The sequence below is a fragment of the Diplotaxodon limnothrissa genome, linkage group LG13 (genome assembly GCF_057381915.1).
Source record: "Diplotaxodon limnothrissa isolate DT_005_m linkage group LG13, D_limnothrissa_male_GT1.1, whole genome shotgun sequence".
Lineage (NCBI taxonomy): Eukaryota > Metazoa > Chordata > Actinopteri > Cichliformes > Cichlidae > Diplotaxodon > Diplotaxodon limnothrissa.
Window position 1 is genome coordinate 3054445 of NC_140608.1, and position 24390 is coordinate 3078834.

The 24390-nt window shown below is 36.7% G+C and overlaps 1 protein-coding gene across 3 annotated transcripts; it reads right to left on the reverse strand.

Moving 5' to 3' along the window:
* Positions 1-67: 67 nt before the first annotated feature.
* lnpk (lunapark, ER junction formation factor) lies at positions 68-13011 on the reverse strand. Of its 3 annotated transcripts, XM_085369636.1 has the most exons (16): positions 12892-13011; positions 11853-11923; positions 10365-10406; positions 10119-10169; positions 9890-10026; positions 9617-9675; positions 9022-9062; positions 7828-7911; positions 7683-7734; positions 7403-7519; positions 7054-7158; positions 6668-6773; positions 5945-6015; positions 5452-5622; positions 4197-4277; positions 68-2907 (listed from the first exon to the last, which is right to left on the reverse strand). In XM_085369636.1, the coding sequence occupies exons 2-16, from the start codon at positions 11877-11879 to the stop codon at positions 2708-2710; spliced, it is 1344 nt and encodes a 447-aa protein (XP_085225762.1). In that variant the 5' UTR covers positions 11880-11923; positions 12892-13011; the 3' UTR covers positions 68-2707. The 3 variants fall into 3 exon arrangements, with proteins under 3 accessions (XP_085225762.1, XP_085225764.1, XP_085225763.1); XM_085369638.1 differs by lacking the exon at positions 4197-4277 and having other exon boundaries at positions 7054-7140; XM_085369637.1 differs by lacking the exon at positions 4197-4277.
* Positions 13012-24390: the final 11379 nt, after the last annotated feature.

Here is a 24390-nt window from a genome sequence, read left to right on the forward strand (position 1 = left end):
GAGAAGGATCATAATATTTAGGATCAAAACAATTAACAAAACACAACCACGGCAGTCCTTTGTTGTTGAAAAACTCTTTATTGGGCGTTCCAAGTGCAAATTTAATGACAAAAAGCATGGGTAGAAATCCATTTGATAAATTTAGGAAGGCAAAAACAAAACTACAAACGGAAAAGAAACAAGTATTACACATCAGGATGCGAGACACCATGTTGAGGATCTGGGACATTCTTTAAATATTTAACAGGCAGCCTCATATTTTGAAGTTATACACATATTTCACCAGCATGTAAAAATACCAAAAACGGTTTGTTGATATTGGAAGCATTAAGCTAACCACAAGTCAGTAAGATGCTGCAGCTACCAGTTTTTTCCCCAACTTTGTAAAACAATCAGATGAAGGGAAATAACGGGATTAAAATTTTTTTTTAAATTCAAGTGATACTCTACGTGTCATGACAGGAGACTTGAAATTCACAAAGTGTTCTCTCCTTAACATTTGACCAAGGTTTAGCCAAAAATATTCTTGCCTCTGGATTCTTTGGGCTGTCCCAATCCTACCAGCCAACTTTTGGCAAAACTATTTTCCCCACGTCATCAGGGTGTGTCTCTGGGACCCAACCTGTGCAACACAGGTGATGCAGGACATTTACATTTGCATAGACACTCACCATTTCTCCTGGTTCCACCTAATAACACAACAAGCCAAAAGAAGAATTAATTCCCATCCCTTAAGCTATACAGCTAGGACTTAGAATAATGGCACCAGGTACCTACTGTGAACATTTAGAATGAACGTAAACACCGAGACATAAACTCTTTCAATATTTTATGATCTAATGTTTACCGAAACAGAATCAAGGAATACACTTAAATAGCTGTGAACACAATGGCAATAAAAGGTTAAGTGAGTACATTTTTAAAAAAAAATGTCTGATTTACTAATAAAAACACTGTATAGCCAAATAAATAAAATAAAAATATAACTCAGTGCAAATGACGACGTGAAGTAGAGACGAAGCAAAGCAATGGATTTGGCAAATTATAATCCTAACTGAGTAAAACCATTGGCAATGAAAACATACAGATAAACTGGCAGCTTAAGCTCAAAGTCGTTTGTTTCTTCTGCTTGCTATACAGAAGTTTATTCAGCAATTTTTTCATTGTTATCAGCTAATAAATATTAATGTTATAACTAAGCTAATAACAGTTTTTGACAGGCAATATCTTGCAGACATTGATTAAAAGTAAGAGCTTAGTTTAAATGTATTCTGCACAAAGATGGCAAGGAAAAATAGAGTCAACATGTTTCCTCTGGTTAATCTAATTTTCCAGATTTGATGGCCAGTTTGTTTCAATCCAGCCACAAAATAAGAGAACACACACACACACACACACACACACACACACACACACACACACACACACACACACACGCAGATTATAAAGGAAATAAGAGTAATGAGAGTCATGTTACCCGTTTCCATCAGCATCAGAAAAGTGGTGAATACCATACCAATTGGTAGAGCACAGATTCTTTAGCGTAACAGTTGAAGTTAAACATTATTTAAATTCATTCTCTCAGCCTCTTTAAAAAAAAAAAAAAAAAAAAAAAGTGAGAATGAGTCTTTTTCCCCCCACTTTCAGTGAACATACTACAGCTAATTGTTTCTGTAATAAGCATCCTTCCTTTCCTTGATGCAATATTAGCCACACTCTGGTTTACTCCCCTCATTCAGCATTCAGTTTCAGTACTTTTGCTTCCAATAGATTTAAATGCAACTAACTGCTCATATCTCATTATTGGCAGTCTGGGACAAAGATCCAGTAATATAATGAAAACAAAAGAGAAACAAAAAGCATTACAATGTATGGGAATAAAAGCATACATGCATCAGCATTGGCTAAACATCACTATAACAGACGGTATCCAAAGAGATAAATGTTTTTTTATTGTCAGCCTGAAATATAGGATCAGGGACTTAAAATGGAAGATGAAAAAGCCACAGCAGCAGCAGCCTGAAACCTAACAGCATACTTGTATGCACATACTGTAAACACAACAGAAGCTGTTCTGATTCACAACAGGTTTATCCTGAGATGGACTTCATGTGTTATGCATGTCAGTGTTTGGATAGTGTAGGAAAATCCAGTGTTTCCCACACTGGATAAGGAGTGTTTGTGTTGACCTTTCGCTACAACTATCTGACATTCTCACCCACTTCAGGAAGTCATTTTAATCAGCAGTAATCCTCTTTTTAACGTCATTTCATCTGAGGAAAAACAATGTGTGAACCAGCAGTTCTATCTAAAACACTTTTTCTTATCAAAACCATACAGCATCCAACTACATTAACCCTAAAAGGACCTTAGAGTGTAAATCGTTACTTTAAGTTAGTCAGTGCACCTACAGAGCAATATCACCAATCAACCAACTACACAACAGAGAAATAGCCTTAAAATTCAAACTACAACCCTCAATCTGACTCCTTCCCAGTCATCGGATCAAACTCATGACCAAGATATGTTGGCATCATTTTTGGCAATATTGTTGGACAATTTCACTAATAAATATAAATAATGATGATGGTAATCCTTGTCCATCAATGCTGCTTTTAAATATCAATAACTATCCTGGCTATTACCATCACCTTCTGCCTGGACAGAACAATCACATCCTTGTGGACCTTTTCTGGCCTCTTAGAAACTACAATGGCTGAGCTCCTGTCTCACAGGGGCTGCTGCGACTCTGCTCTGGTTTATCCTCGGCCACCTCTTCCTGAACAATTTCTTCTTCTTCTTCTTCTTTCTCTTCCTCCTTCTGCTGCAGCTGATCCTGCTCCTCTAATGGGCACTCGCTGTCTACTTCTTTAGTGATTCCTTCACAATCTCCCATCTCCTTCTCATCTGAGGAGAAAACATGCAAGGAAGAAAGGTATATAACCACGAAGCAAAAAGATAACAGAAGGGAGGCGTGAGAAAGAGCAAGCTTTGGGGTAACGTGAAGAGTTTGCAGTACAACGAATGATTGGTTTCTTGGATCAAGTGGTAAAGGAAATTAGCAGCATTCCTGTTGTTAAGGTTAACATTCTGTAAGCTTACAAGAGTTTACAAGAGTTCTACAAACAGATTTTGGAAGTAGCAAGCAATGTAAGGAGCTTTACTAACACACCCAGAAACCTCTCCTCTTCCATAAATTAAAGGGCCAGGAAGATCAACATCAGAGGCTATGGTATACGAATCTACATCTCAAGTACATGTTATTACATTTTAGGGATGAAAATGAAAAACGCTGTGATGTATAATGATTCATTTAGTGATGGGCAAATCCACTTGAGTTCTAGAAAAAAAGAAGAAGAAAGAAATCTGATGGTGTAAATTCTGTCAATTACACAGAAATGTATTGTAGAACTAGACTGTGGCAAAAGGAAGATTTGATTCCTGTTTGTGGAGGATTTATAGTTCATGTGGAGATTGGCAATGATTACATGATACAGCACATCTCCTGACATAAGTGCAGAGTAAATAAATTTAGGTCACATTTTCCAATGGGGTGACTGAAAGCACCTACCAGTCCTTGGATATTTGAGCAATTTAAAATTGCCCCAAAAATGTATATTAATGTTATTCGAGCTGAATGGGAATTAAATCAGGAACAATGGCATGGGGTTTTTTTTTTCGATCATTTTCACGTTTCTACATGGACTCCAAAGCAAAAATTACTTAGTTAAGAAGAAGGTCTAAATATTTTACACACTCAATGAATACCAAACCTGGGTCAAATAAGTCAGATCAAAGTCATGTTGTTTAAATGTATAATCTATAAGGATAATTTCAGCTCAAGAAGGATAATTTCAGCTCAAGAAATACAGGATCAGTGGATCAGCAGAAGCATAAAAATGTCACATTATATTTTTTATTTATCTATTTATTTTGTTTTGCAGTCTGGCTTTAAAATTTCTTTAAGGCAGGATAAAATCCATTTATGACTCTTATCGGGCCCAGGTCTGGTGACATCCATCACCAGCTAACACCCATCATTGCTTTAGTCTGATTACTGGTAGCAGTTTGGGATTGGCTGCATTCTACAGTGTTATGAATTCTACAGCAAAGAAAGATGGACCCATCTGGCGATAATCAAATCAGTTCAAATTATGCCAGTTCGCACAGCGCAGGGAGAGAAGGGGCAGGGAAACCTGGACTCCGCAGAGGTCGAGTCTCTGGTCTCTGTTGGATCTTGAAACTGTGGACCAAATTCCACGGAGCTGGAGCTTTTGCTAGAAGCAAAATCATACCATTAAACCCACCGATCACAGGAAATGTACTGTGAAACTTGCACGAATGCAGCTTTTGATCAACTGTTGACTGAAATACATGCTGAACTGCTTCTGCTTCTACTTGGTGCAGAGAAGTTTCTTGCCCAACTACCTCATGAACAGAAACTGCAAAACATGTAGCCTAGAAATTCTGTTCAATTAGTTCGACTGTGCAGTTTCATGAGCACTGAGCAAGAAAGCGGTTACAGGAAACTCATTCCATCTTGCTCATTGGAATTATATTTCTTGATTTTACAATCACGGTGTATTCCCCTTAAATAAAAAGTGGTGACAATCGAAGTGTGCCCGTGTGCTGCCTCATCTGACTTGTTGCTCACTAAAAAGCTTTAAAAAGGATTAAGGTTGAAAAAAATCAAAGATAAAAAAAATGAAGAAGGTCAACCGGCACATTGCAGCGAAGCATTTAAAACAGGTGTTAGGACATGGAAGAAATAGCCAAGATGTACAGGAGAGTCTAAGTGTAAGACTGCATACGGGGTGCCATTTGTACCAAAATTATTGACACTGTGTAGTTAGGAGTGTGTGTTCTCTCTGTCATGTCATTCATTGCCCCACCAGAAAAGGTGGAACATCTCCTATCTATACTTTTGTTAAAAAAAGTTCGATTAAGTCTTGTTCAGTTGGACTGTGGCCTTGTATTAAAACTTTAAATGGTTAAAAATCTGACACTGACTTTGCTCAATGCTCTAGAAAAAAAAACTCATTGAAATTTGAGATCAGGATCACAAATTTCAGTGTCAATTTTCAAAGAAAATGCAACAAATCCAAACTATAACACAAATGTGTGGTTGTCAAAATCATGTTGTCACCAACTACAGTTCAACAACATTCACAGCTAAACACACTTTTGGCATAAATGGAACCTCATAACTGTGTGCCCATTCTCTTAGATTTAAATACAAACCAACCTATGGTTACATTCAGACTAAATTTTCTTTTTTTTTTTTAAACTTAGGTATTCATTAAAAACAAACAAACAATGATTTCTGTTCTGATAAGTGAACTAGAACAGTCTTGGCACTGGTCATAACATTTAGTTTTTGCTTGGTTAGAGTTTAGCATGTTAGGTGAGAGCGACACAACTGTGTCATTTGTGTGATGAGTGTTCCGGTACCTCCAGAAGGTGGCGCGCTCTCCTCTGTATCTGTCCCAGAACGTGGTGATGGCCCAGGTGAACGTGACTCAGCCCGCAGCTTCTTTTCAAAGTTGAACTCTGGAAGTCGGGGGGCCTGAGGACGAGTCTTCCTGGCTGGATTCATAAAGTAGCAATACGCGCAACGAAATGCTGCAGGGAGGAGGAGAGAGAAAGGAAAACACACACAAAAAAGAATTGGCGATTAGATTGCTTAAATTCTGTACACATATCCGTGAATGTCCAGATTTTCATCAATTTGTGGACTGTACCATTTACGTGTTGTACATATAAAGATGGTTTCAGAACCATGAAAACCTATTTATCATGGAAACACTTTATCCAGGAATCTGAGCTTTCAGTGAGCTGTTGAGAAGTCAAGACAGTTTTATTGTTTACGTTGCTAATCTTCCAATCACTTCTGTCTTACCTAAAAAACATCTTCAAAAATGCAGTAGTGCATTTCTGAGCTTACCTAGATATTCAAACTCTTCTTTCAGAGCCATGCCATTATGAGAAAAACACTGCTGGCAGATCAGCGCGTATCTATAAGAAACAAGACAGGACAGAGAAAAATATAGAGGCAAAGAGAATAATGATCGCAGCATTCCAGGAGCTATTCAATGAAAAAAAATACACCTCAAAAACCTGCCTCATCTTTTTCAGTTCATGATTTCCCATGATGTTTTTTCTCCAAATGGTATAACTCCAACAGACAAACATAGTGAATACTATAAGTGCAGCTGAAGAGCAAACAGGTGTGAGTTCATTATAAACTATTTCAGGCGGGATAACTTCCCACAGCACTCTATCTGGAGAAGCAGCTAACCTGGCATGCACCACCTGGTTTTATTTATGTTTTATAGTTTCTGTTGTAACTACATTTTTTAAAAACACATTTACCATACAAATAATAGATAAAATGAGCAGCCTAGCTTTTCACCCTTGTGTAATTTTTTGCTATGGTGTTCATTTCCATGCAGATCATTCAGGTACAAGCTGCAGAGCTCAAAGAATAATGTAATGTTGCCTTTACCATGAGTGAATGCATTTATTTTGATTCTATATTATAGTACAGTTCAATACATGGCAGTGTTGGGCTGACATTGACTGCCCAACACTTCCTGTAGAGCCTAATCCATCAGTTTGAAATAAGACAATTCTACAAAGGGCTGTAAATTCAAAAAAGGATCGTCACCTGTTCTGTGGTCCATCCCCTACCAGATACTCAATGACTCTGTCCAGAGCTCCCCTGTCTTTGGGCAAGATGGGTCTAGCTAACGGAGGACCTGGAGGGTGCATACCTGTAAATAAGTCCACACATGGAAATTAATACAGACTCACATTACAAATACACTGTTTTGTAAGTTTAAAAAAACAGATTGGGTTAAAAACAAAAAAACAAAAAAAAACAGATTGTGGGCTTTTTGCCAGCCTCAAAACAATATAAACGGTATAAACACTAAGAGTGGTGATGTCCAAATTACTACCTTGAAAAGTTAGGAGAAATCAGGCACTGCAGAAGTTCTTGTTTGCCATGCATAGATGCCTGATTTCAAGCTAAGATGCTCTTAATGACATTACCTAGCATTGGGGAGGAGGGAGTCCTCGGTACTGCGCCCTGTAGGACCGAAGCAGACAGAGCAGATCTGTCTGGTGGACCTCCTGGAGCTGAGAGAGGAACACGTTCTGTTGGAAGAGCGACACAAGAGATGGACACAAACTGGCATCTAAGAGAACTAAGTCAAAGGCAGCTGGCATTGCTGTTTACTACAGCTGCCTTTGACTTAGTTCTGTGCCTTTGACCTAAACCTTCATATAGATTTTGATGCTGAATATTCTTTTTACATGCATCACAAATGGGCACGGCATGAGATTTAAGAAATATTAGGATCGTTTATTATACTTAAAGTGTCTCATTTTGTCTGCTTACCCACAGGTGTGCCTGCTGGTCCCAGCAAGGGACGTGCTCCCGGTGGAGGAGTCATGACCATTGCATGCGGGGTGCCCATTGGCATCGGTCTCATTACCACCCCTCTCTGCCGAATCTCTGCCCAGGGGGAAGAAATTAATTGAAGCATTTGGTCCTTTCCAAACATAGGATTTGTTTATGTCATCACAGAAATCTCTCTCTCTCTTTTGAAGAGCTCCACTCTTCTGATCAGAAACTTTCCAAGTAAATCTAAGTAACACTGTACAGAATTATGGGGTACCTTGTCCTGGCCTGGGAGTCATCGGAGAACGCACTGGAGTTGACTCAAGTTCCTGCAGCAAAACAAAGCGGAGCAATGTGAAACAAAATAAAAATACAATACAAAAATAAACAGATAAAATAAACATCAAGTGAAAAGCTCTCACAGCTTTCTTCTTAGCCTCAGGATCAAAACGTTCCAGGATGAGCTTGGCATTTTTGTACGTTTCTGTCTCCATCACCTCCTCAAGCTGGAAAGACAAAAAAAGGGAAATCTAAGCTATAACATCCAGGCTCAACAGGATAAGAAATGTTGAAGTAACTCGAGGAATAAAAAAAATACTGATGGGGCCAGTGATACCCCTCAACCTCCTAGTAAATACACTTATGGTATCAATTTCAAAACACTATGTTGCTTTGTTCTCGAGTTATTGCATTCACAAGATTTTCAGAAAACTTGAGCTTGAGGCTGAAGTCACTGAGATTCAAATTCATCTGAGATTTTAGCAGATACACATATTAAGCCTTAGGGGTAAAAAAAAAAGAAAAAAAAGGCCAGAATGATTTTCTTCTTGAAGATGCTTTCTGCTTCTCAAGGCGTGAAACTAAATAACATACAAAATAAAAGAACAGACCCAGCTCTGATACCACAGAGGGTTCGGAGATTGAGTGGAAATTTTAATCTGACATACCACTGCAATCCTGAAGAGAAATAAAAAATAACTAAAAAAAAAACAAACAGACAAAACTGGGGGAAAACTTACAATTTTTCAATCACAGTTAAATAAAATAATAAAACTGGACGTGTAACACACAATTTTTCAGATCCAAATAACGAGATCTGACCAATCAGACCACTGTATTTGGCAATAAGCAGACTGTAGCTCAAAATACAAACCTGTAATGAATATACAAATTATAAAATAACTATTTTATCTAAGACACGCGGCTAAAAGCTGCTTCAGGTCCATCGGCTCTCTCAAATTATCTCTCTGCCTCTTCAGTCCTAACTCTGCCATCAACAAAAACAGGCCGCGAAAGCGACTGTGATACAGCTTCAACTCCTGGATTAAAAAATGAAATTCCCTCTGCTGCTGCCTTCTTATGAGAATTGAGAGTTGAACCCAAAATCTGTTTATTCCTTTTCTTCTTTAGAAGCATCAGGACCAGCTCATCGTCACTTAATACTAACTGTATTTTTTTCACAGTGCATATTTTGAGGACGAATTTCCAGCAAAAGCGCAATGCATTCATATGTGTTACACTACAAGTTCAAATGTGAAAAGTTTGTAATTTCAAACTGTTATTTTGCAGTGCATTCAGTGTGTAATGGCCTTTACAGTGAAAGACTGAATACTTACAATCTTTTTTTTGGCAGCCTTTAAATCTTCGAGTTTTTCACCTAAAAAGAAGAATGAATAACTTTAGTCAACTGGCATCATTTCCAATAAGCTCCTTTTTCCATCGACCCATGCTGTGGAAATAAAACACAGTTTAAATTATTATATGCTCAATTTGTGATTCTGCTAGTATCTTAACATATCTCAGGAACAAATTATGCTACTTTGTCTTTGTAGCATAAGCAGTATGTACTGTCAACAATAAGAGTGTGACTCGAGTCGCAAAGTTAGGTTGTAAGAAAACACATTTGTAAGCAAGGACAATCAAAATGAAATGCTTCAAATCATATAGTCAACAACCATTACTCCTCAAGCCATTTTTCAATAGGCCACTGCTCAGCAGGCCACTTTGCCTGAGCCTCCTTGTGCTCAACTATGAGTATGACCTAATTAATTATAGAAGGAGGCACAGCGCGAGCAGTAGGTAGACAGATTTGATCCAACCGAATTGTATCTTATGCGAGACAACTTCTAGCTTAATAGAAGCCTGAAAATAATATATGTGCTTTTGAGTTTAATGGACAGACAAGCAAAGGAAGACTGATAGATCACTTACTGTTTCTCTCAGTGCGTTTGGAGAAGAGAAAAATCAATAACTTTCTGATGAACCACACCCTGTTGAAGAGCCAGAAAGAAATGCAGAGAGAAGAATATTGTCTTCATCATCTTCGTCACATTCAGAAACCCTTTTCTCTCCTCACAACTTATGGAAAATAATAAGACCTAATATGAAGTGTATTTTTTACTTTGACACATTGAAAGTTATCTGTACCAGATAAAAACAAAGACAACGCTGTGAATTATTGTGAAAAGCAACAATGGCACTCACAGCACAGGGTATATGAAGAAAGGCAGGGCCATGGCTATTCTCTGCAACCAATGCTCGGGGAGGTAAAGACAGTAGACGATCAGGGAGATCAACAGGTAAAGGGCAGATGAGTAAAGTAGTAAACGGCCAACCCATAGCTGCAGACAGATACATACAAATATATCAACGAGAAAAAGAAAGGACAGCTCAAGAATACAACTATAGATCTTTAATGTTTTGCTGACATTACCTTTTGCAGACGCTGGTTTTTAGTTTTAAACTCTTCCAGCTCTTTAATCTCCTACAAGAGAAACATGGTAAAGGTTATGTATACACTAAAAGAACTACTATGGAATGTACTCAGGTTTGTAGTTGTATTTGTTGTATGTTGGTGTTTCCAGGTGGCATACTACATCATATTTTTAGTAAACCTAAAATGGAATTGAAACATTGTGCAAATCCATAAAATCAGGTAAAAAATATACACAGTCAGTACCTTGTCCAGGTTCTCCAGCTGTTCAACTGTTGTTAGCTTTGCCTGGATTGCAGATAAAAGTCAGAAAATCACCATTAGCGTAATCAACTGATTTGCCAATAAAGACTCAATTTTGATTTATCAAGAGTTCATCTACAGAGGGGTCTGCAAAAAAAGCGAGATTAATGGTTTTATCATGCTATTTTGAGCTTTGAGTTTTCTGTCTCACAATAGTGTCTCTTGTTTTGCTAAATCACTGTAGCAACTTATGCTTAACACATAACCTGACTGGAGCCAGGTTATAGGTTATGACTAGAACAACATGTTTTAAGAGCAATGTAGATTTTCTGCTTGGGTAATATGGTTTATATGTAAAGCAGAACCCAGAAAGCCCACTTAAAAAAGTTGATAAGTCCCATTGTGATATCCCTTACCTTTGACTGTGGTTTTAGGTTTTGAGAAGCCAGCAAAAAAATCCCAGCTTTGCTAAACTTCCTTCATAGTATACCCTTCTGATTAACTAAATATTTTAGTCAAAGGAAACTTAAAGCAAATGGGATGTTTGATTTTCTGAGTGAGAACAACAATCAATACCTTCATTGTTGCCAAGTCTCTCATGCTGCCTGTCTGCTCCTCTTTCTTTCCCTTTGACTTGGTTAGTATGTCTAAATATAGTGTATGAATTCACCTAGCTTGGGTGCTAAGCTCAATCTGTTCATAGTTATCAAACTGTCTCACAGTAGAGTCACACAAGGCAAAACTTTACTGAGAATCAGCATCCAGAGTTAGCATTCTATTTAATTATTCAAGGCTTGTGAAGTAAAAATAACGAGTTTGGCAAATATTTAAAAAAAAAATTTTATATATATATATAAATAAATAAATAAATAAATAAATATTTATTTATTTATATAAATATATAAATAAATAAATATATATAAATAAATAAATATATATAAATAAATAAATATATAAATAAATAAATATATATAAATAAATAAATATATATAAATAAATAAATATATATATATATATATATATATATATATATATATATATATATATATATATATATATATATATATATATGTGTGTGTGTGTGTGTGTGTGTGTGTTAAGAAATGAGTCAGTTAAGTTATTTTGAATGTAAGGTTAACAACAAGTCACTTATAACGCTGTGCATGCATAGTTGGAGTATGACTGGTGAGCTAAAAAAAAATCTTTTAAACCATATTTTGGACAAAGTTGACAAGCTTTTTAAGTGTTTTTTGGGTTTTTTTGTGGATTGGGGTTAGACATTTGACTGGAAATTCAGTGCATGTGGTTCATTTCAAAATAATCACTTGGATTCAATCCAATACAATCAACTTTTTAAATGCCAGTCACTCTGTGATTTATCATAACCAAGAAAATTTCTCATCATGTTTTTATTCAAAATGCAGTTTTCATTTTGAATTTTTCTCTGTTTCATTTTCTTGTATTCAAACATGTTTTCTGTCAGTCACTTACCTTCCATCGAGATATTAGGGCCCCCATGTTTTTGAAACTACACAAGTCTCTGCTTTGATTTCTTTGGTTCACTAAGAAACACACAAACAACACGTTACAGGTAAACAAAGCACACGGTCTTTGCTGCAACAGTTACACAACTTTTGATGTTAAACTCCACGTTTGAGCCTGACCTAGACATTTATGCACTTACATCATAACAGTATTTAGGAAGCTGCCTACAAAATCACAGACAATGGCAACTCTTGTTGCAATGGATCTACGAACATAATCTCTCCCTATGGCTCCTTATACATGCAACAAGGTGGCTAAATATATCACTTTTCACTTTCTTATTTAAATTTTCAGAATCTCACTGGTTAAATGCAATGCATAGCAGTTGATTCAAGTTCCATCCTCTTCACTTTAAAATGGCCAGACCCTATAATGAGATGAGTCTAGCCGCGGCTAATGTCACCGCTGTCATTCCAGCTACAAATATTTCTGAAACTGGAAACAGTTTGTAGTTTCCAAACATGCACAGCAACATGAATAAAGCCCCAACTGTGCTGTATTTCCGCTGAGTACCTAGCTTGCTAGCTGACCTAGCTTTAAGAGTTGGAAGTCAAGTCCCTGGGCGGTCACAAGACATAACCGCTAATGATGCTGCCAAGATTTATAACTGGTATTTCCTAGCTATTTAAAGAAGATATTTCCTATTGACAGCAGCAGCAAACAATGATATAACTTGCTGTATTCCTGCTAACGTAAGGTAGTTATGGCTAGTATTAGCTGCTCATTTTACACTGCTGCAAATCAGCCACGGTAACCTAAATACTCAGAAGAAAGAAGAGCCTTAGAAAACTAAGCTTTAGCATGACCACTACTTTTTGGGGCATATACAGAACTCTGATCAAGAAAGTACGTAAACTGATGTACTAAGCTAGCTTCTATAATAACAACATACTGGTGCCGACATCAGCAGCAGGCACGCTGTGATAATAATATTCATCTTTACGTGGTCTTTTCAAATTAATACGTATTCGCAGAGGAAACTTACATTTACTCGATGTCTGGGTGTTTCTGTTCACTGACCATTCAGTAAAGTTCACGCAGAAACAAGAACATCTTGTCTGCTAATGCTACCTAAACTGACATTTCAACTGCCAACCAGAAAGAGAGTTTGGCGCGGTGTTGAGACGTAACGGAACGTATGTGACGTGGCTGGGCTGACCCATTTCCCAGAGTCCTGTGCGGTGTAGTCTTTTTCGTTTCATTTTGTGAAATTTATTTTTTTATCTAACGTTATTAAACAATCTTTAAAAAAATTAAAAAAAAACAGGACTAATGAAAACAAGAAAGGCAGATTGGTCCACAATAATTGAAAATTACATTAAAAACACAAGTTTAACATGTATATGGCTTGTATAGGATATGCTGGTGTACTTTCATGAAGTCATGGATGTGAACACTTTCTTGATAGTTTTCTGCGCTGCTAGTGTTTCAAAGTAGCATCTATTGCTTTTCACTTAACACTGGCTTTCCTTCCAGACCATTTCCATACATGCAGGTGTAGCTTCCAGCCATCTGGTCCATAGTATCTACACCTCCTTTGGTCTTGTTGTAGAATGTGATTAATTGTGTTTTTTCTCCTTTCTGGTATTTTCATCCACCATTTTGTTGTGATACATTGCGCTCAGATGTACAGCAGCTTTCTTTCTGACATATACAACTATATGGTAAGGCTGCGGGGTTTTTTCTGACCCACTTGTGCATTTAAAGGTTAACATATAATTTGATTTGTCAGAGAAAAACATACATATCTATTAATGAATTTGATGCTACTGCAAAACAAATGAATGAATAGGTGAATAAATAAATAAATCAATGTGAATCAAAGGAACCATTCTCGCTTTAGAAGTCTGCTCTGTTAACTAACTGATAACTCAGCGGAAAAACCAGAGGACTTATAGGATCAGCACAAATATCTGCAGGTTGCCTTTATGTGGGTATCATCAACATATAGTACAATACAAATATATGCATATGTGTAAATTATTTTGAGAGGTAATAATCATAATATAAGGAGATGGACTACACAATTTTATAATGGGAACCAGAACCAGGGGAATGTATTGTACACACTCAGATGTTGGTCTAATGGTACCTGAAAGATTATGTTTGGAGTCTTCAAAAAGAGGTTTCAGATTTCTACAAAGCTCGCTCTTTTTTTTCTTTTGGACTTTGATTTCTTCTTTGAAAGAAGATGGATTGTTTGGGCTTTTACGGATACTACTCGCTGGAGAAATAGGATGAATGGGCTAAAACAGTGGCTCAGCTGGCTGCTTATGAGAGGATGACATATACATGGGCCCCTTGGGGCATCTTCACTGCTGTAACTTGGAGGTCAATTTAGTAGTGTAACCAAGAACATCAGAAAAAAACTGGAGTTGTATATAATAATGATAATAATAATAATAATAATAATAATAAGGTGCTTTGTCTCCATTTTTAAGTAACAGCTACAGCTTTAATAGCCTTTTCTCTCGTCTTTGTCAAATTAGGAGAACCATCTAAGCTAAATAATAATAATACTAAAGCACTGGAGAGTATTTTCTATTGAAATTCTTGCATCATGCCATGTTTCCAAAAGCATAAAACTGAACAGTTATTTCAGCTGTGTAATAAGACATTACTTTCTTCCATAACAACACTACAGATGAAAACATTCAACTCAGTGCCAGTCAAGCCTTTTTCTTGTAGTTCCCCAGTTTGTTGTCAACATCTGTACCCTGAAGGCCGACAAAGCTGCAGGCTAACTTTAAATTGTAATTCCAACTCTTGCCATTAGATGTCGCAGTTTTACTGTATGATGTGGACTTTAAACCCACCAGTAGGACTGAGAATATGTATATGCCTAGGTGTTAAACTAAACAACTGAACAAATCGCATATGTGTACATTTAGCCTCCATTATAGGTCTAAATTATGTTTTTTTCCTTCTTTTTGATATAAACCTTTAGTACATGAAAGTGGCTTGAAAGAAAGAAAGGAAAAAGAAAAAACCATTTGGGTTCCAGCTCAGCATCTTAATCACAAGTTCCCGTGGTGTCTCACTGTTATCCCATCGCAGGAAATGTGAAGTTGTGATATCTCACCAATATTTATTTCTCAGCTCTCAGCCGAGCTGTTTCAGATTTGGCTGCAGTATGCAGAGATTTGGCCTTCAACTTTTATGCTTCCAGCTTCCTCTGGAGTCTTAAGAGTTATGGGCCTAATAAAATTCTGCCTCTTTTCTCTCTCACACACAATCACTCCTACACACACACACACACACACACACACACACACACACACACACACACACACACACACACAATCACACACACACACACACACACACACACACACACACACACACACACACAAAGATAGGCCTATGCTGTATATATAGCTGATGAGTAATCCTGATGCTGATGTTATTTCCGTTTCATTAACCTGTAATAAATTAAACACTGAATGAAAATGAGCAACAGGGACTTTTCCAACTCTCCAGTGCTCTACTTGCATAGAGTACACACACGCTAATTTACGCGGGACAGCTGGATGTCACTAAACAATAATCACTGGTGTTTGACAATTTTAGACAAAGTACAATAAAACGCGCATTTAATTGAGTTTTTAATTAGACTAATCTTTCTTTCCTCTATTTAGATGAAAGTAGAGAAGAGATGTTTTTATGTTAAAGAGAATTAGAAAAAAATGTGTGAAACAGCTTTTTTAACAGGGATTTCATCGCCTGGGTAATTGTTGATAACGTCAGATTCTGCATACGTATCTAAAAATACAGAAACAATGTAACAAAAAAGTATAACTCCACAAAAACAATTTAAAAAACGAGAAATTTTTTAAATGTTGTTATCAGATCTTTTATGATTTCCACGATATTTGCAGCTTCCTCTCCAACTTCATTCATTTAAAGTCCTTATTTGCATTAAAAGCTGCGCTACAATCGACTTTGAACAGGCGACGTTGATTCGGGTGCACGTCAGGGATGAGGGGCCCCCTGCACTTTGCACTCAATTAGCGAAACGTGACAAGAAGAAGACGAATATTTCGAAGTGAGTGTGGTGGCGATAGATCGTTCTTTGGACTCCGTAGTCAGTGTGTGTAATTAAAAAAATAAAGACCTGCTTTATGGACAATGTCCAACGCAGAGCCCGTATATTTGTTCTGGATGACGCCACTCCGCCTACCTTTCTAACTGTAGGATTTCATACTTTACTGATTAGGGCATTAGGCAACATGTTAATAATTTCGCCTCTTATACTTTTTCTGGTTTTATTTACATTTAGTGTTTCGACTGTTTGACCCTCACTAAACTGCCTTAATAATGTATCTACCCGCATCATTTTTATTTTATTTTAATATAGCCTATGTTTATTTATTTATTGGTTTAGTTTTGGGCATCTGTTTCACTGAATGAGGTGCGAGGCCAAAATGTTCAGTGCTTTGTGTCGCAATATATCAAAACACAAAATATTAACTACACTGTCCTAAACACACTGTCCTAAACACTTATACACATATTACAACATATTAATTGCGCGAAATTTCACAATACTACTGCTACTACTACTACTAATAATAATACATTTGCGGATATTTAGGCGATACAGAATTTACAAGATATTATTTTCCTGGCGTGGGTGGATTTCCTGTAAATGAAAATCTGGTTAGTTAATCGATGGAGGACAAACAACACATGCTTTTAGTGAACTATAAGTTTCATTCATTATCTGTGGGGGTTTTTTTGTTTGTTTTTTTTGTTTGTTTTTTTGCTTTTACAACTGCCGTTTCACACCCTAACATTATTTTTTCTATTTTTTTTCTTACCGCAGTTTAGAGTAACTACATTTTTCGAACAAGATTACTAAAAATACACAGCCTTATATTAATTTTACTAAAACATACGCACTACCAAAGGTAACGACCATGACCACTGTAAGCTGCCGTTTAGAACGAACATCGGTATTTGGCACTCTGCGATGAGAAGGTGTTATAGAAGCCTATTCTGCATGCCAGACATTATCACGTGTGTCCTAGACGTCCACAGGGGCTACAGTAACTACCGTTTAATATACACACATTGTACAAAGTAAAAAATCTCAAAGCATATTGTGTTCCATATGGTTAAATGGTGAGCAGTGGGCATCATTTTCACTGGATATATTTATTTGATACATTAATTAAAATACACCAGTCCTTTGTGGTTTCTGCCATCAAGGATGTTTTGCCTCATTTAAATGGTAAATGGTAAATGGCCTGTATTTATATAGCGCTTTTCTAGTCCCTAAGGACCCCAAAGACTTGCATCAGCTTGCTCTACATTTGTTTTGCACAAAAGTACTTCATGCAAATTTAGTTTGGTTACCACTGAACCTGGTCAATTCACCAGCTAAGTAACTGATCTGTACACATCATAATCACAAACCATCCAAAACTGATCAGAATAGTTTTTTCAAAGCAGGCCTGTCAACATAATGGTAACTACATTTACACATCTTATATTTATAATATAGCTATTTCTCGGGACTGTACTATTGCATTGCAAAGCTAGTCGAGATTTATGCCTCATATAAGAGGCTACAGATCCTTTTGAAGAACAGCTTTCACAAAAAGATCAGCCAATCAGTAAACCACACCTCTGGTGCAGTTTCCTCACTTGCTGCCTATAATGCCTTCTGTCTTCTCCTACAACAGCTGCAGATGTATTGAACCTCAGCTGATTAAGGCAGCAGGCCAAGGTTAGAAACAAGAGAGTGGTGGTGGATTTGTTTGTGCGATACTTTCATGATTTGGCTGTTGTTTAGTCCAGGGATTTTCCCATGCTTCTACAGAAGGACCAGCTTTTGTCCTTGTGAATTTCAATATTGTTTGAGGCAATGAAGTGGGGGCATCATAAGTTGCTTATTTTGATATGAATATGTATGCTTTTGCAAAATGACTTACAGATCTAAATTTTTTGACAGTGTATGCTTTAGTTAGGAAAGTATTCAGGAAATATAAGGGATATTTGCTATACTTTTATCATGTGAAAGCAACACAAATGCTCACAATGTAAAGTATTTTGAAGATGTGAACCATGCATTATTGTCACTTTCCTTAAACAAGGCTTTTCTAATCAATGCCTGTTGGCTAATCTAAATGTCAAAATTGGATACATTTTAAGTTACTACAGTGAGACCATTAAAAAGAAAAATCTGGTCATGTTTTCACTGAAGGCACATAGTGAGATGTTCTCATAATAAGTGAATGCTCAATGAAAGTGATTAGACACATTCTGTATATTTATTAGACAATAACTTGTCACCTCATACTGTTTTTAAAATATAGTAGCAGAATGGGTTGAAATTACTCCTCACTATTTAAAAAGACATCCATCAGTTGGAAAAAAAAGCATATTTCATAAGTTGCTACTTCCACTGTGTGACTATACTATGAGACTGCTCCTACTGCTAATATTATTACTACCACTGATTATTGGTAATTGATAATTTTTTCATCCATTAAAAACAATCTAATAAACCATTCTTGATTGTTCTTTTAGGGTCCAAAAGAGGGCTGGAACTTATTGCAGGTAGATCAAAGACCTACAGTCAGTTTTTTTTCTTCCACTATATATTCTCATCTGTGTTAGTAAGATTTGTTATTTCGTTCTTTTCCATGGAAAATCCAAATTTGTTTTGGACATCAGGTGTGGAATTAAAAGTTTAGAATTCCTTATTTTTCTTATGACATTCACTTACACGGTGTTTATTAGGCCTTATTTGATGTGGCTTCAGTGTAAAAACATCCAGCCCATCCTGTAGGATTACTTAATTATACTCAGAAGACCAAGTTTAAAGAGACTCAAGGTCAAATGCTAGCTTTTCCTTTCTGAGGGCCATTGACTGTTGTCTTGAGGGTAATGAGCACATGCAAACACGATCTTTTTATTCTGTTTTATTTCATAGTTTTATCTTTGAAGGTGTTTTAACATCCTAGAGAGACTCAAACTACAAGTTCATTTTAATTGTAACTCCTGTGTAAGAAGCAACTGCAAAGGTGTCAAACACTGGGAGCAGGCGCCATTTGTCCATTTTGGCCTAATAGATGAATTTCCAAAATTATGCCTTCTATTTCTATATTTTTGCTCATAAAGAGGTAAAATAATATTGTTTTTGCTTACAAAAACTATGTGTGAAGGATTTGTGTCTCTGTAGAGCCATTACAATCTGTAAATTACATAAATTATAACAAAACAAACGGAGAATGTGAATCTGCAAAGTTATATTTTTAAAATCACCCTAACTTTTTAAAAGATGTCTCAGTAAATGCTTTACACATTAAACAAGAAGGTTAATTTAATTTAAGTGCTCCGTGACATGATTTTTTTCAAGGGAGTGCGGTAAGGAATGTCTTTCTTTGGACCTCTTTGTTCAACTTTTTAGTGCAAAACAAGTGTATTGTCTCCAGTACAGTATTAAGCATTTACTGGTCCAGCTCACTCTACATCAAATTGGGCTGTATGTGGCCCAAACTGACCCTTTAGGAGGAGGATCTGTTCCCACCCTCTCTTCAAGCTGCCGGGGAAGCTGCTTATCACGAGTATCTTGGTTTACAGTGCCCGCGTTAAACCCATTTTTAAGCAAAGGCGTTAGATCCAAGGATTTCTCCAAAGGACACATGATGTTCCGAAATTTTTCCTCGCTAATCCAACAGAAGATGGTTTCGATCAGACGGATGTAGGCACATCGAGGACTGATTCCTAGAAGGGAATTTACACCTGGGAACCAACACGAGAAAGAAATGAAACAGCCCGAGTGCAGGAGTTGTCACTGCATTGGAGATACGAGAGGAGGCCGGTGCAGTCAGAGCCATATCAGAGAGAGTAGGCCACAGTGTAAACGGCAGTTGAAGTTGAGTAAGTTGAAGTCACGGCGTAATTATAGTACGAGAATGTATAAAACGATCTCCACATCAGACAAGGGTTTCTAGATTAGCGGTCACATGACTGGATTTGATAGTTTATTTCAATGCAATTGAATGGCATTTCTACTCTTCGCTTTTCCCAATTTTCATTGCAAAATTAAAATAAATTCCAACAATGACTTTAGGCGCAAATATTCCATCTTTGTCAGCAGCTTACTGGACTGCAACTACTCGAGTACTATATGATGTGTATTGCTTCGTTATTGTGAAGTCTTTTCTGTACACTGTTCTGGCTGAAGGACTCGTATATGCTGTGCAGCTGCATGTGATTACACATCTTGGCAAAGATTTGTGTTAAGAGTGGCGTGATGATGAACGCTCTCCACCCATGAGGTTTTGTTCAACTTGTGAAATTTAACTTGGAATTTTTTACTTTTAATATGTGTTCAGGATTCTGTTAGATACAAACAAAACACAACTATACGTGACGCACACGAGTAAAGCGCTACGTCACTATAAACGTATAATATTTTTTTTACTGTTTTTATCTTTTAAAGATAGATTTTAAATCTGCGGAGTACCTGCTAAAAGACTGACCTTTATTAACCATCCGATCTGGATGTTATTAAGACTCATATCAGTATATCTCAAATACAATGGAATATTATCCAATATGATGATTAATCAGTTAATGTACTAAATGAAAACAAAAAGACACCTATTCTAATTGTTGATCTTGTAATTACCAACTTTGCAAAGTGCAAAAAGCTATGTGACTTCATGATTACCAATAATGGGCTGTCCTGTTACTATTAAACGTTCAGCTGCAGGGAATATTGTGTAGTCTTCACAATGAGAAACTAATGATAACCAATATATCCAGAGTTGAAATTAGCCAAATCAATATATATATATTTGAAATGTATTGATATTCCAGGAATTAAAAGGACAAAAGCAATGAAAATTGTGCAGATAAAATAGGGAATCTTTGTTAGATGTGTGTGTATGTGGAATGGTGACATATTGAAATATGTCTCAGTATGCTCATGTTTTTAAATTAATTCTATTTCAGTACATTGTGAAGAAAACATCATTTTAAAACAAGGAAACAGTGTGCTATCTTTTTGTTTTCAGGTGAAAATCTGGTTAAAGAACAGCAGAATGAAGAGAAGAATCAGGAGACTGTGACTACCTGTTCTGAACTGGTGAGGAAGAAGAACTAAAAGACAATCATCTGCAACCTTTGGACACCTATGAGCAGGTGGTAAGAGACATATAAGAGGGTAATACACAAACCCAGCTAAAGGAAGACCCAGAGCTCATGGTGTTTTTCCCTTGTACCAACACAGATTTTATTATGTTTGCCATTGAGAAAACCTTTTGGAATGCTTCTCTTAACTCCAGCTTCAAGTCATGTGGTTTCACTGCAAAGCCATTAATGCTCTCTCTGCCTCAGGCCATGTCCTTTGAACACAAGGCCATGTGAGCAAGCATGAAGTTTTATCCATAGGGGTGGCTGTAGCTCAGGTGGCAGAGCAGGTCAGCCACTAATCAGAAGGTCGGTGGTTCGATCCCAGGCTGCATCCTGGCTGCATGCCAAATATCCTTGGGCAAGATACTAACCCCGTGTTTGCCTACTGGTGGTGGTCAGAGGGCCCGGTGGCGCCTGTGTCCGGCAGCCTCGCCTCTGTCAGTGCGCCCCAGGGCAGCTGTGGCTACAATGTAGCTTGCCATCGCCAGTGTGTGAATGTGTGTGTGAATGGGTGAATGACTGAATGTAGTGTAAAGCGCTTTGGGGTCCTATGGACTAGAAAAGCGCTATACAAATGCAGGCCATTTACCATTTTCATTTGAAACAAGCAAAACAAAATATATGTTTTGAGTTTTCTGTTAATATCTTTTAAAAAATATGTATATTGGATTTTGATGTTATTTTCTTTAAGTTGGTGTTTATCATGATGTTAATGTGTATGCATTCATAAAAAATGTCCTGCTTAATGCTAATAACTTCAGTTTAGTAGTCAGTACCTCAGTATACTGAAGCTGAATATAAAACCAAATGAATATGAGTCTAAACAATCATCTTTGCATAACGTTTGATGTTTGCCTCTTTGCTATTTCTCCTCTAATCAGCAAAATCAACAGAAGTGCAGTTATATTCCTGGATTTCCTTTATGTACTCGTTTAAGGATGATGAATATGAGGACTATGAGGAAACTGTTGTTGATCAAACATTAAAAAGATTATCATTACCACTGACACATTGTCTAATGTCTAATTCCTCTTTTTTGTCTCGTTTAATGTCGCATATATATTCTTAAATGTAAAAAGTAATGAAATAATATTAAATACCCTTGTGACAGGACTGTTTATAGTAACACAGACTTGTTTCTTTTGAAATGGGTTTAGTGGGAGTTGTGACAACCTAGATGTTGATTTGTGACAGTTTAATGACTTAATTTTATAGCTTTAAAGTTTCCAACATCTGTTGTTTATGGGAGACCTGGAAAAGGATGAACAATATTACAAGGTTACAAAATGTGTAAAACAGTTTTAAGTATATTTAAATATTCTGTAAATGTTAAAATTAAAAGAATCACTGGTTAAAGATATTACAGAAAATTACTTCATTAAAAATTGAATTTCTCAGTGTATAACAAAAGCAGTGAACAGAAATAAATAACATCAAGGCAAGTAACACAACATCTAACTTAGGAATGCAAATGTCATTGTTCAGTCACAGAAGTTTGAGATTTGAACTCCAGAGAAACCAAAATTATTTAGTGTTAGTATTTCCTGAAGGTTATTCTATGGCTAAGGAGTAATAGAAGAGGATGATGTTCTACCAAGCTCTGAAAAAACCCTGGGTACTCAGAAAAAGGAGCTCGACAACCATACTGGACAATGGATTTAATTGAATTTTAAAAACGCCTGTTGTAACTGAAATGTAAGGCAATCTAAAATACTATACTATATACTATACTATTTAACATTCGACAGCAAAGAGAAGAAGTACTGCATTAAAGAAAATCTGGAAAGAAGAACTTCTCAGACTTCTGTTCTTTGTTCTTTTACACCTTGGTGTGCTGAGTCTGAACAACATGGGACCAGACAGCAGAAACACCCAGTGAGTCCAAGGCTGCTAATGAACCTTGAACCGCAAACAAATCCCAACAAACCACACGGCCACAAACCACCATTTCCTCAACTCGTGACTTTTATTGGGGCAATACAGACAGTCTGCTGCCTCTCGCTTTGTTTGTCTCAAACATTCACCTCATCTGTGTGTGAGTGGGACTGCAAACGGGTGTGTATTTGTGAGTGATGTCTAAAGAAAGACAAAGGAGAGATTGTGTTTCTGGCTGGAAATAAAGACATCAAAGCTAGCTACCCCCAATAAAACTATTTTTGGGGTGTTTTACCTTTGCAAGAACTTGATGCTGTCGTACTAGTAGTTGTTGCAAACTTTTAGTTACATAATATTGAAAATTAAAGGAGTGTAGAAGTAGACTTGCAGGGGCTTTAATAGTCAGTCATTTCATTAAAGAAATAATCAAACAATTCTGAAAAAAGTTCCAACTGGAAACCTTCAAAATCAACATTTCAATTTTTTTACAATGTGGAATGAAGTTGGTGCGTATTTAATCAACCCATGCAGTATATTACCTTTAAACAAGTCAGTTTAACCTACTCACCAAGTGTCCGAATCAAAAGCCAAAATTTCATTTTTTATGTTTTTAAGCAATTTTGAGCATCGTTATCATGGAATATATCATAGCTCCAACAGGAAAAATAAAAAATTTAATGTCTATGAGCAAGATATAGAAATAGGTATTGGTGCCTAGGATGTTTTATCTGATGGAGGAAACTTGAAAAGATGCATTTGAGATATATGGCTGGTGAAACAAGTTATAGCATATGAAAGATCATATGAAGATACATTTTGGTACCAGGCTCATCTTTTAGTTGTAGTTGTCCCGTGTCAAATTATTTTTAATATAGTAATATTCTAACACTGACTAAAATGTACAATTCTGTTTTATTCAAAGAATTAAAACCATGATAATAAAAAGAGTGTGTGTAGAAATACATTAGCAATTACTCCGAATCTACTAACAGGGACACTTGAATGAGGTATTTTGCATTTAGTGTCCATTATAATGTTTATAAGACACAACATATAGTTGTTTGCAGAAGCACAAGCAAAGTGTTACCAATACGGGGAACACAAGTAAATAAAAAGATGATGAATGACAAACCAGGGCAGTAATCATGTAAAATATGGCCTGATAGTAATAACAACACTTCACTAATTGTTTTTCTTAATACTCATCTCTAAAACGTCTTGGCATCAGTTTAGGGAAATGCATCGTGGGAAATGGTGCCAACATTGTCCCATCATATCTTACAATCTGTCATATAAATTTAAAGAGCAGCTTGAGTGACTTTTAATTTTTACACAGCAAACACTCTCCATTCTTTTACAGCATCCTCAGACCCCCCACCCCACCCCCGCCCATTAGCAGAGGAGCCGTTAAAACACTGCCATCTAGAGTAAGATACCCTGAATTTCATTCAGGCATTGA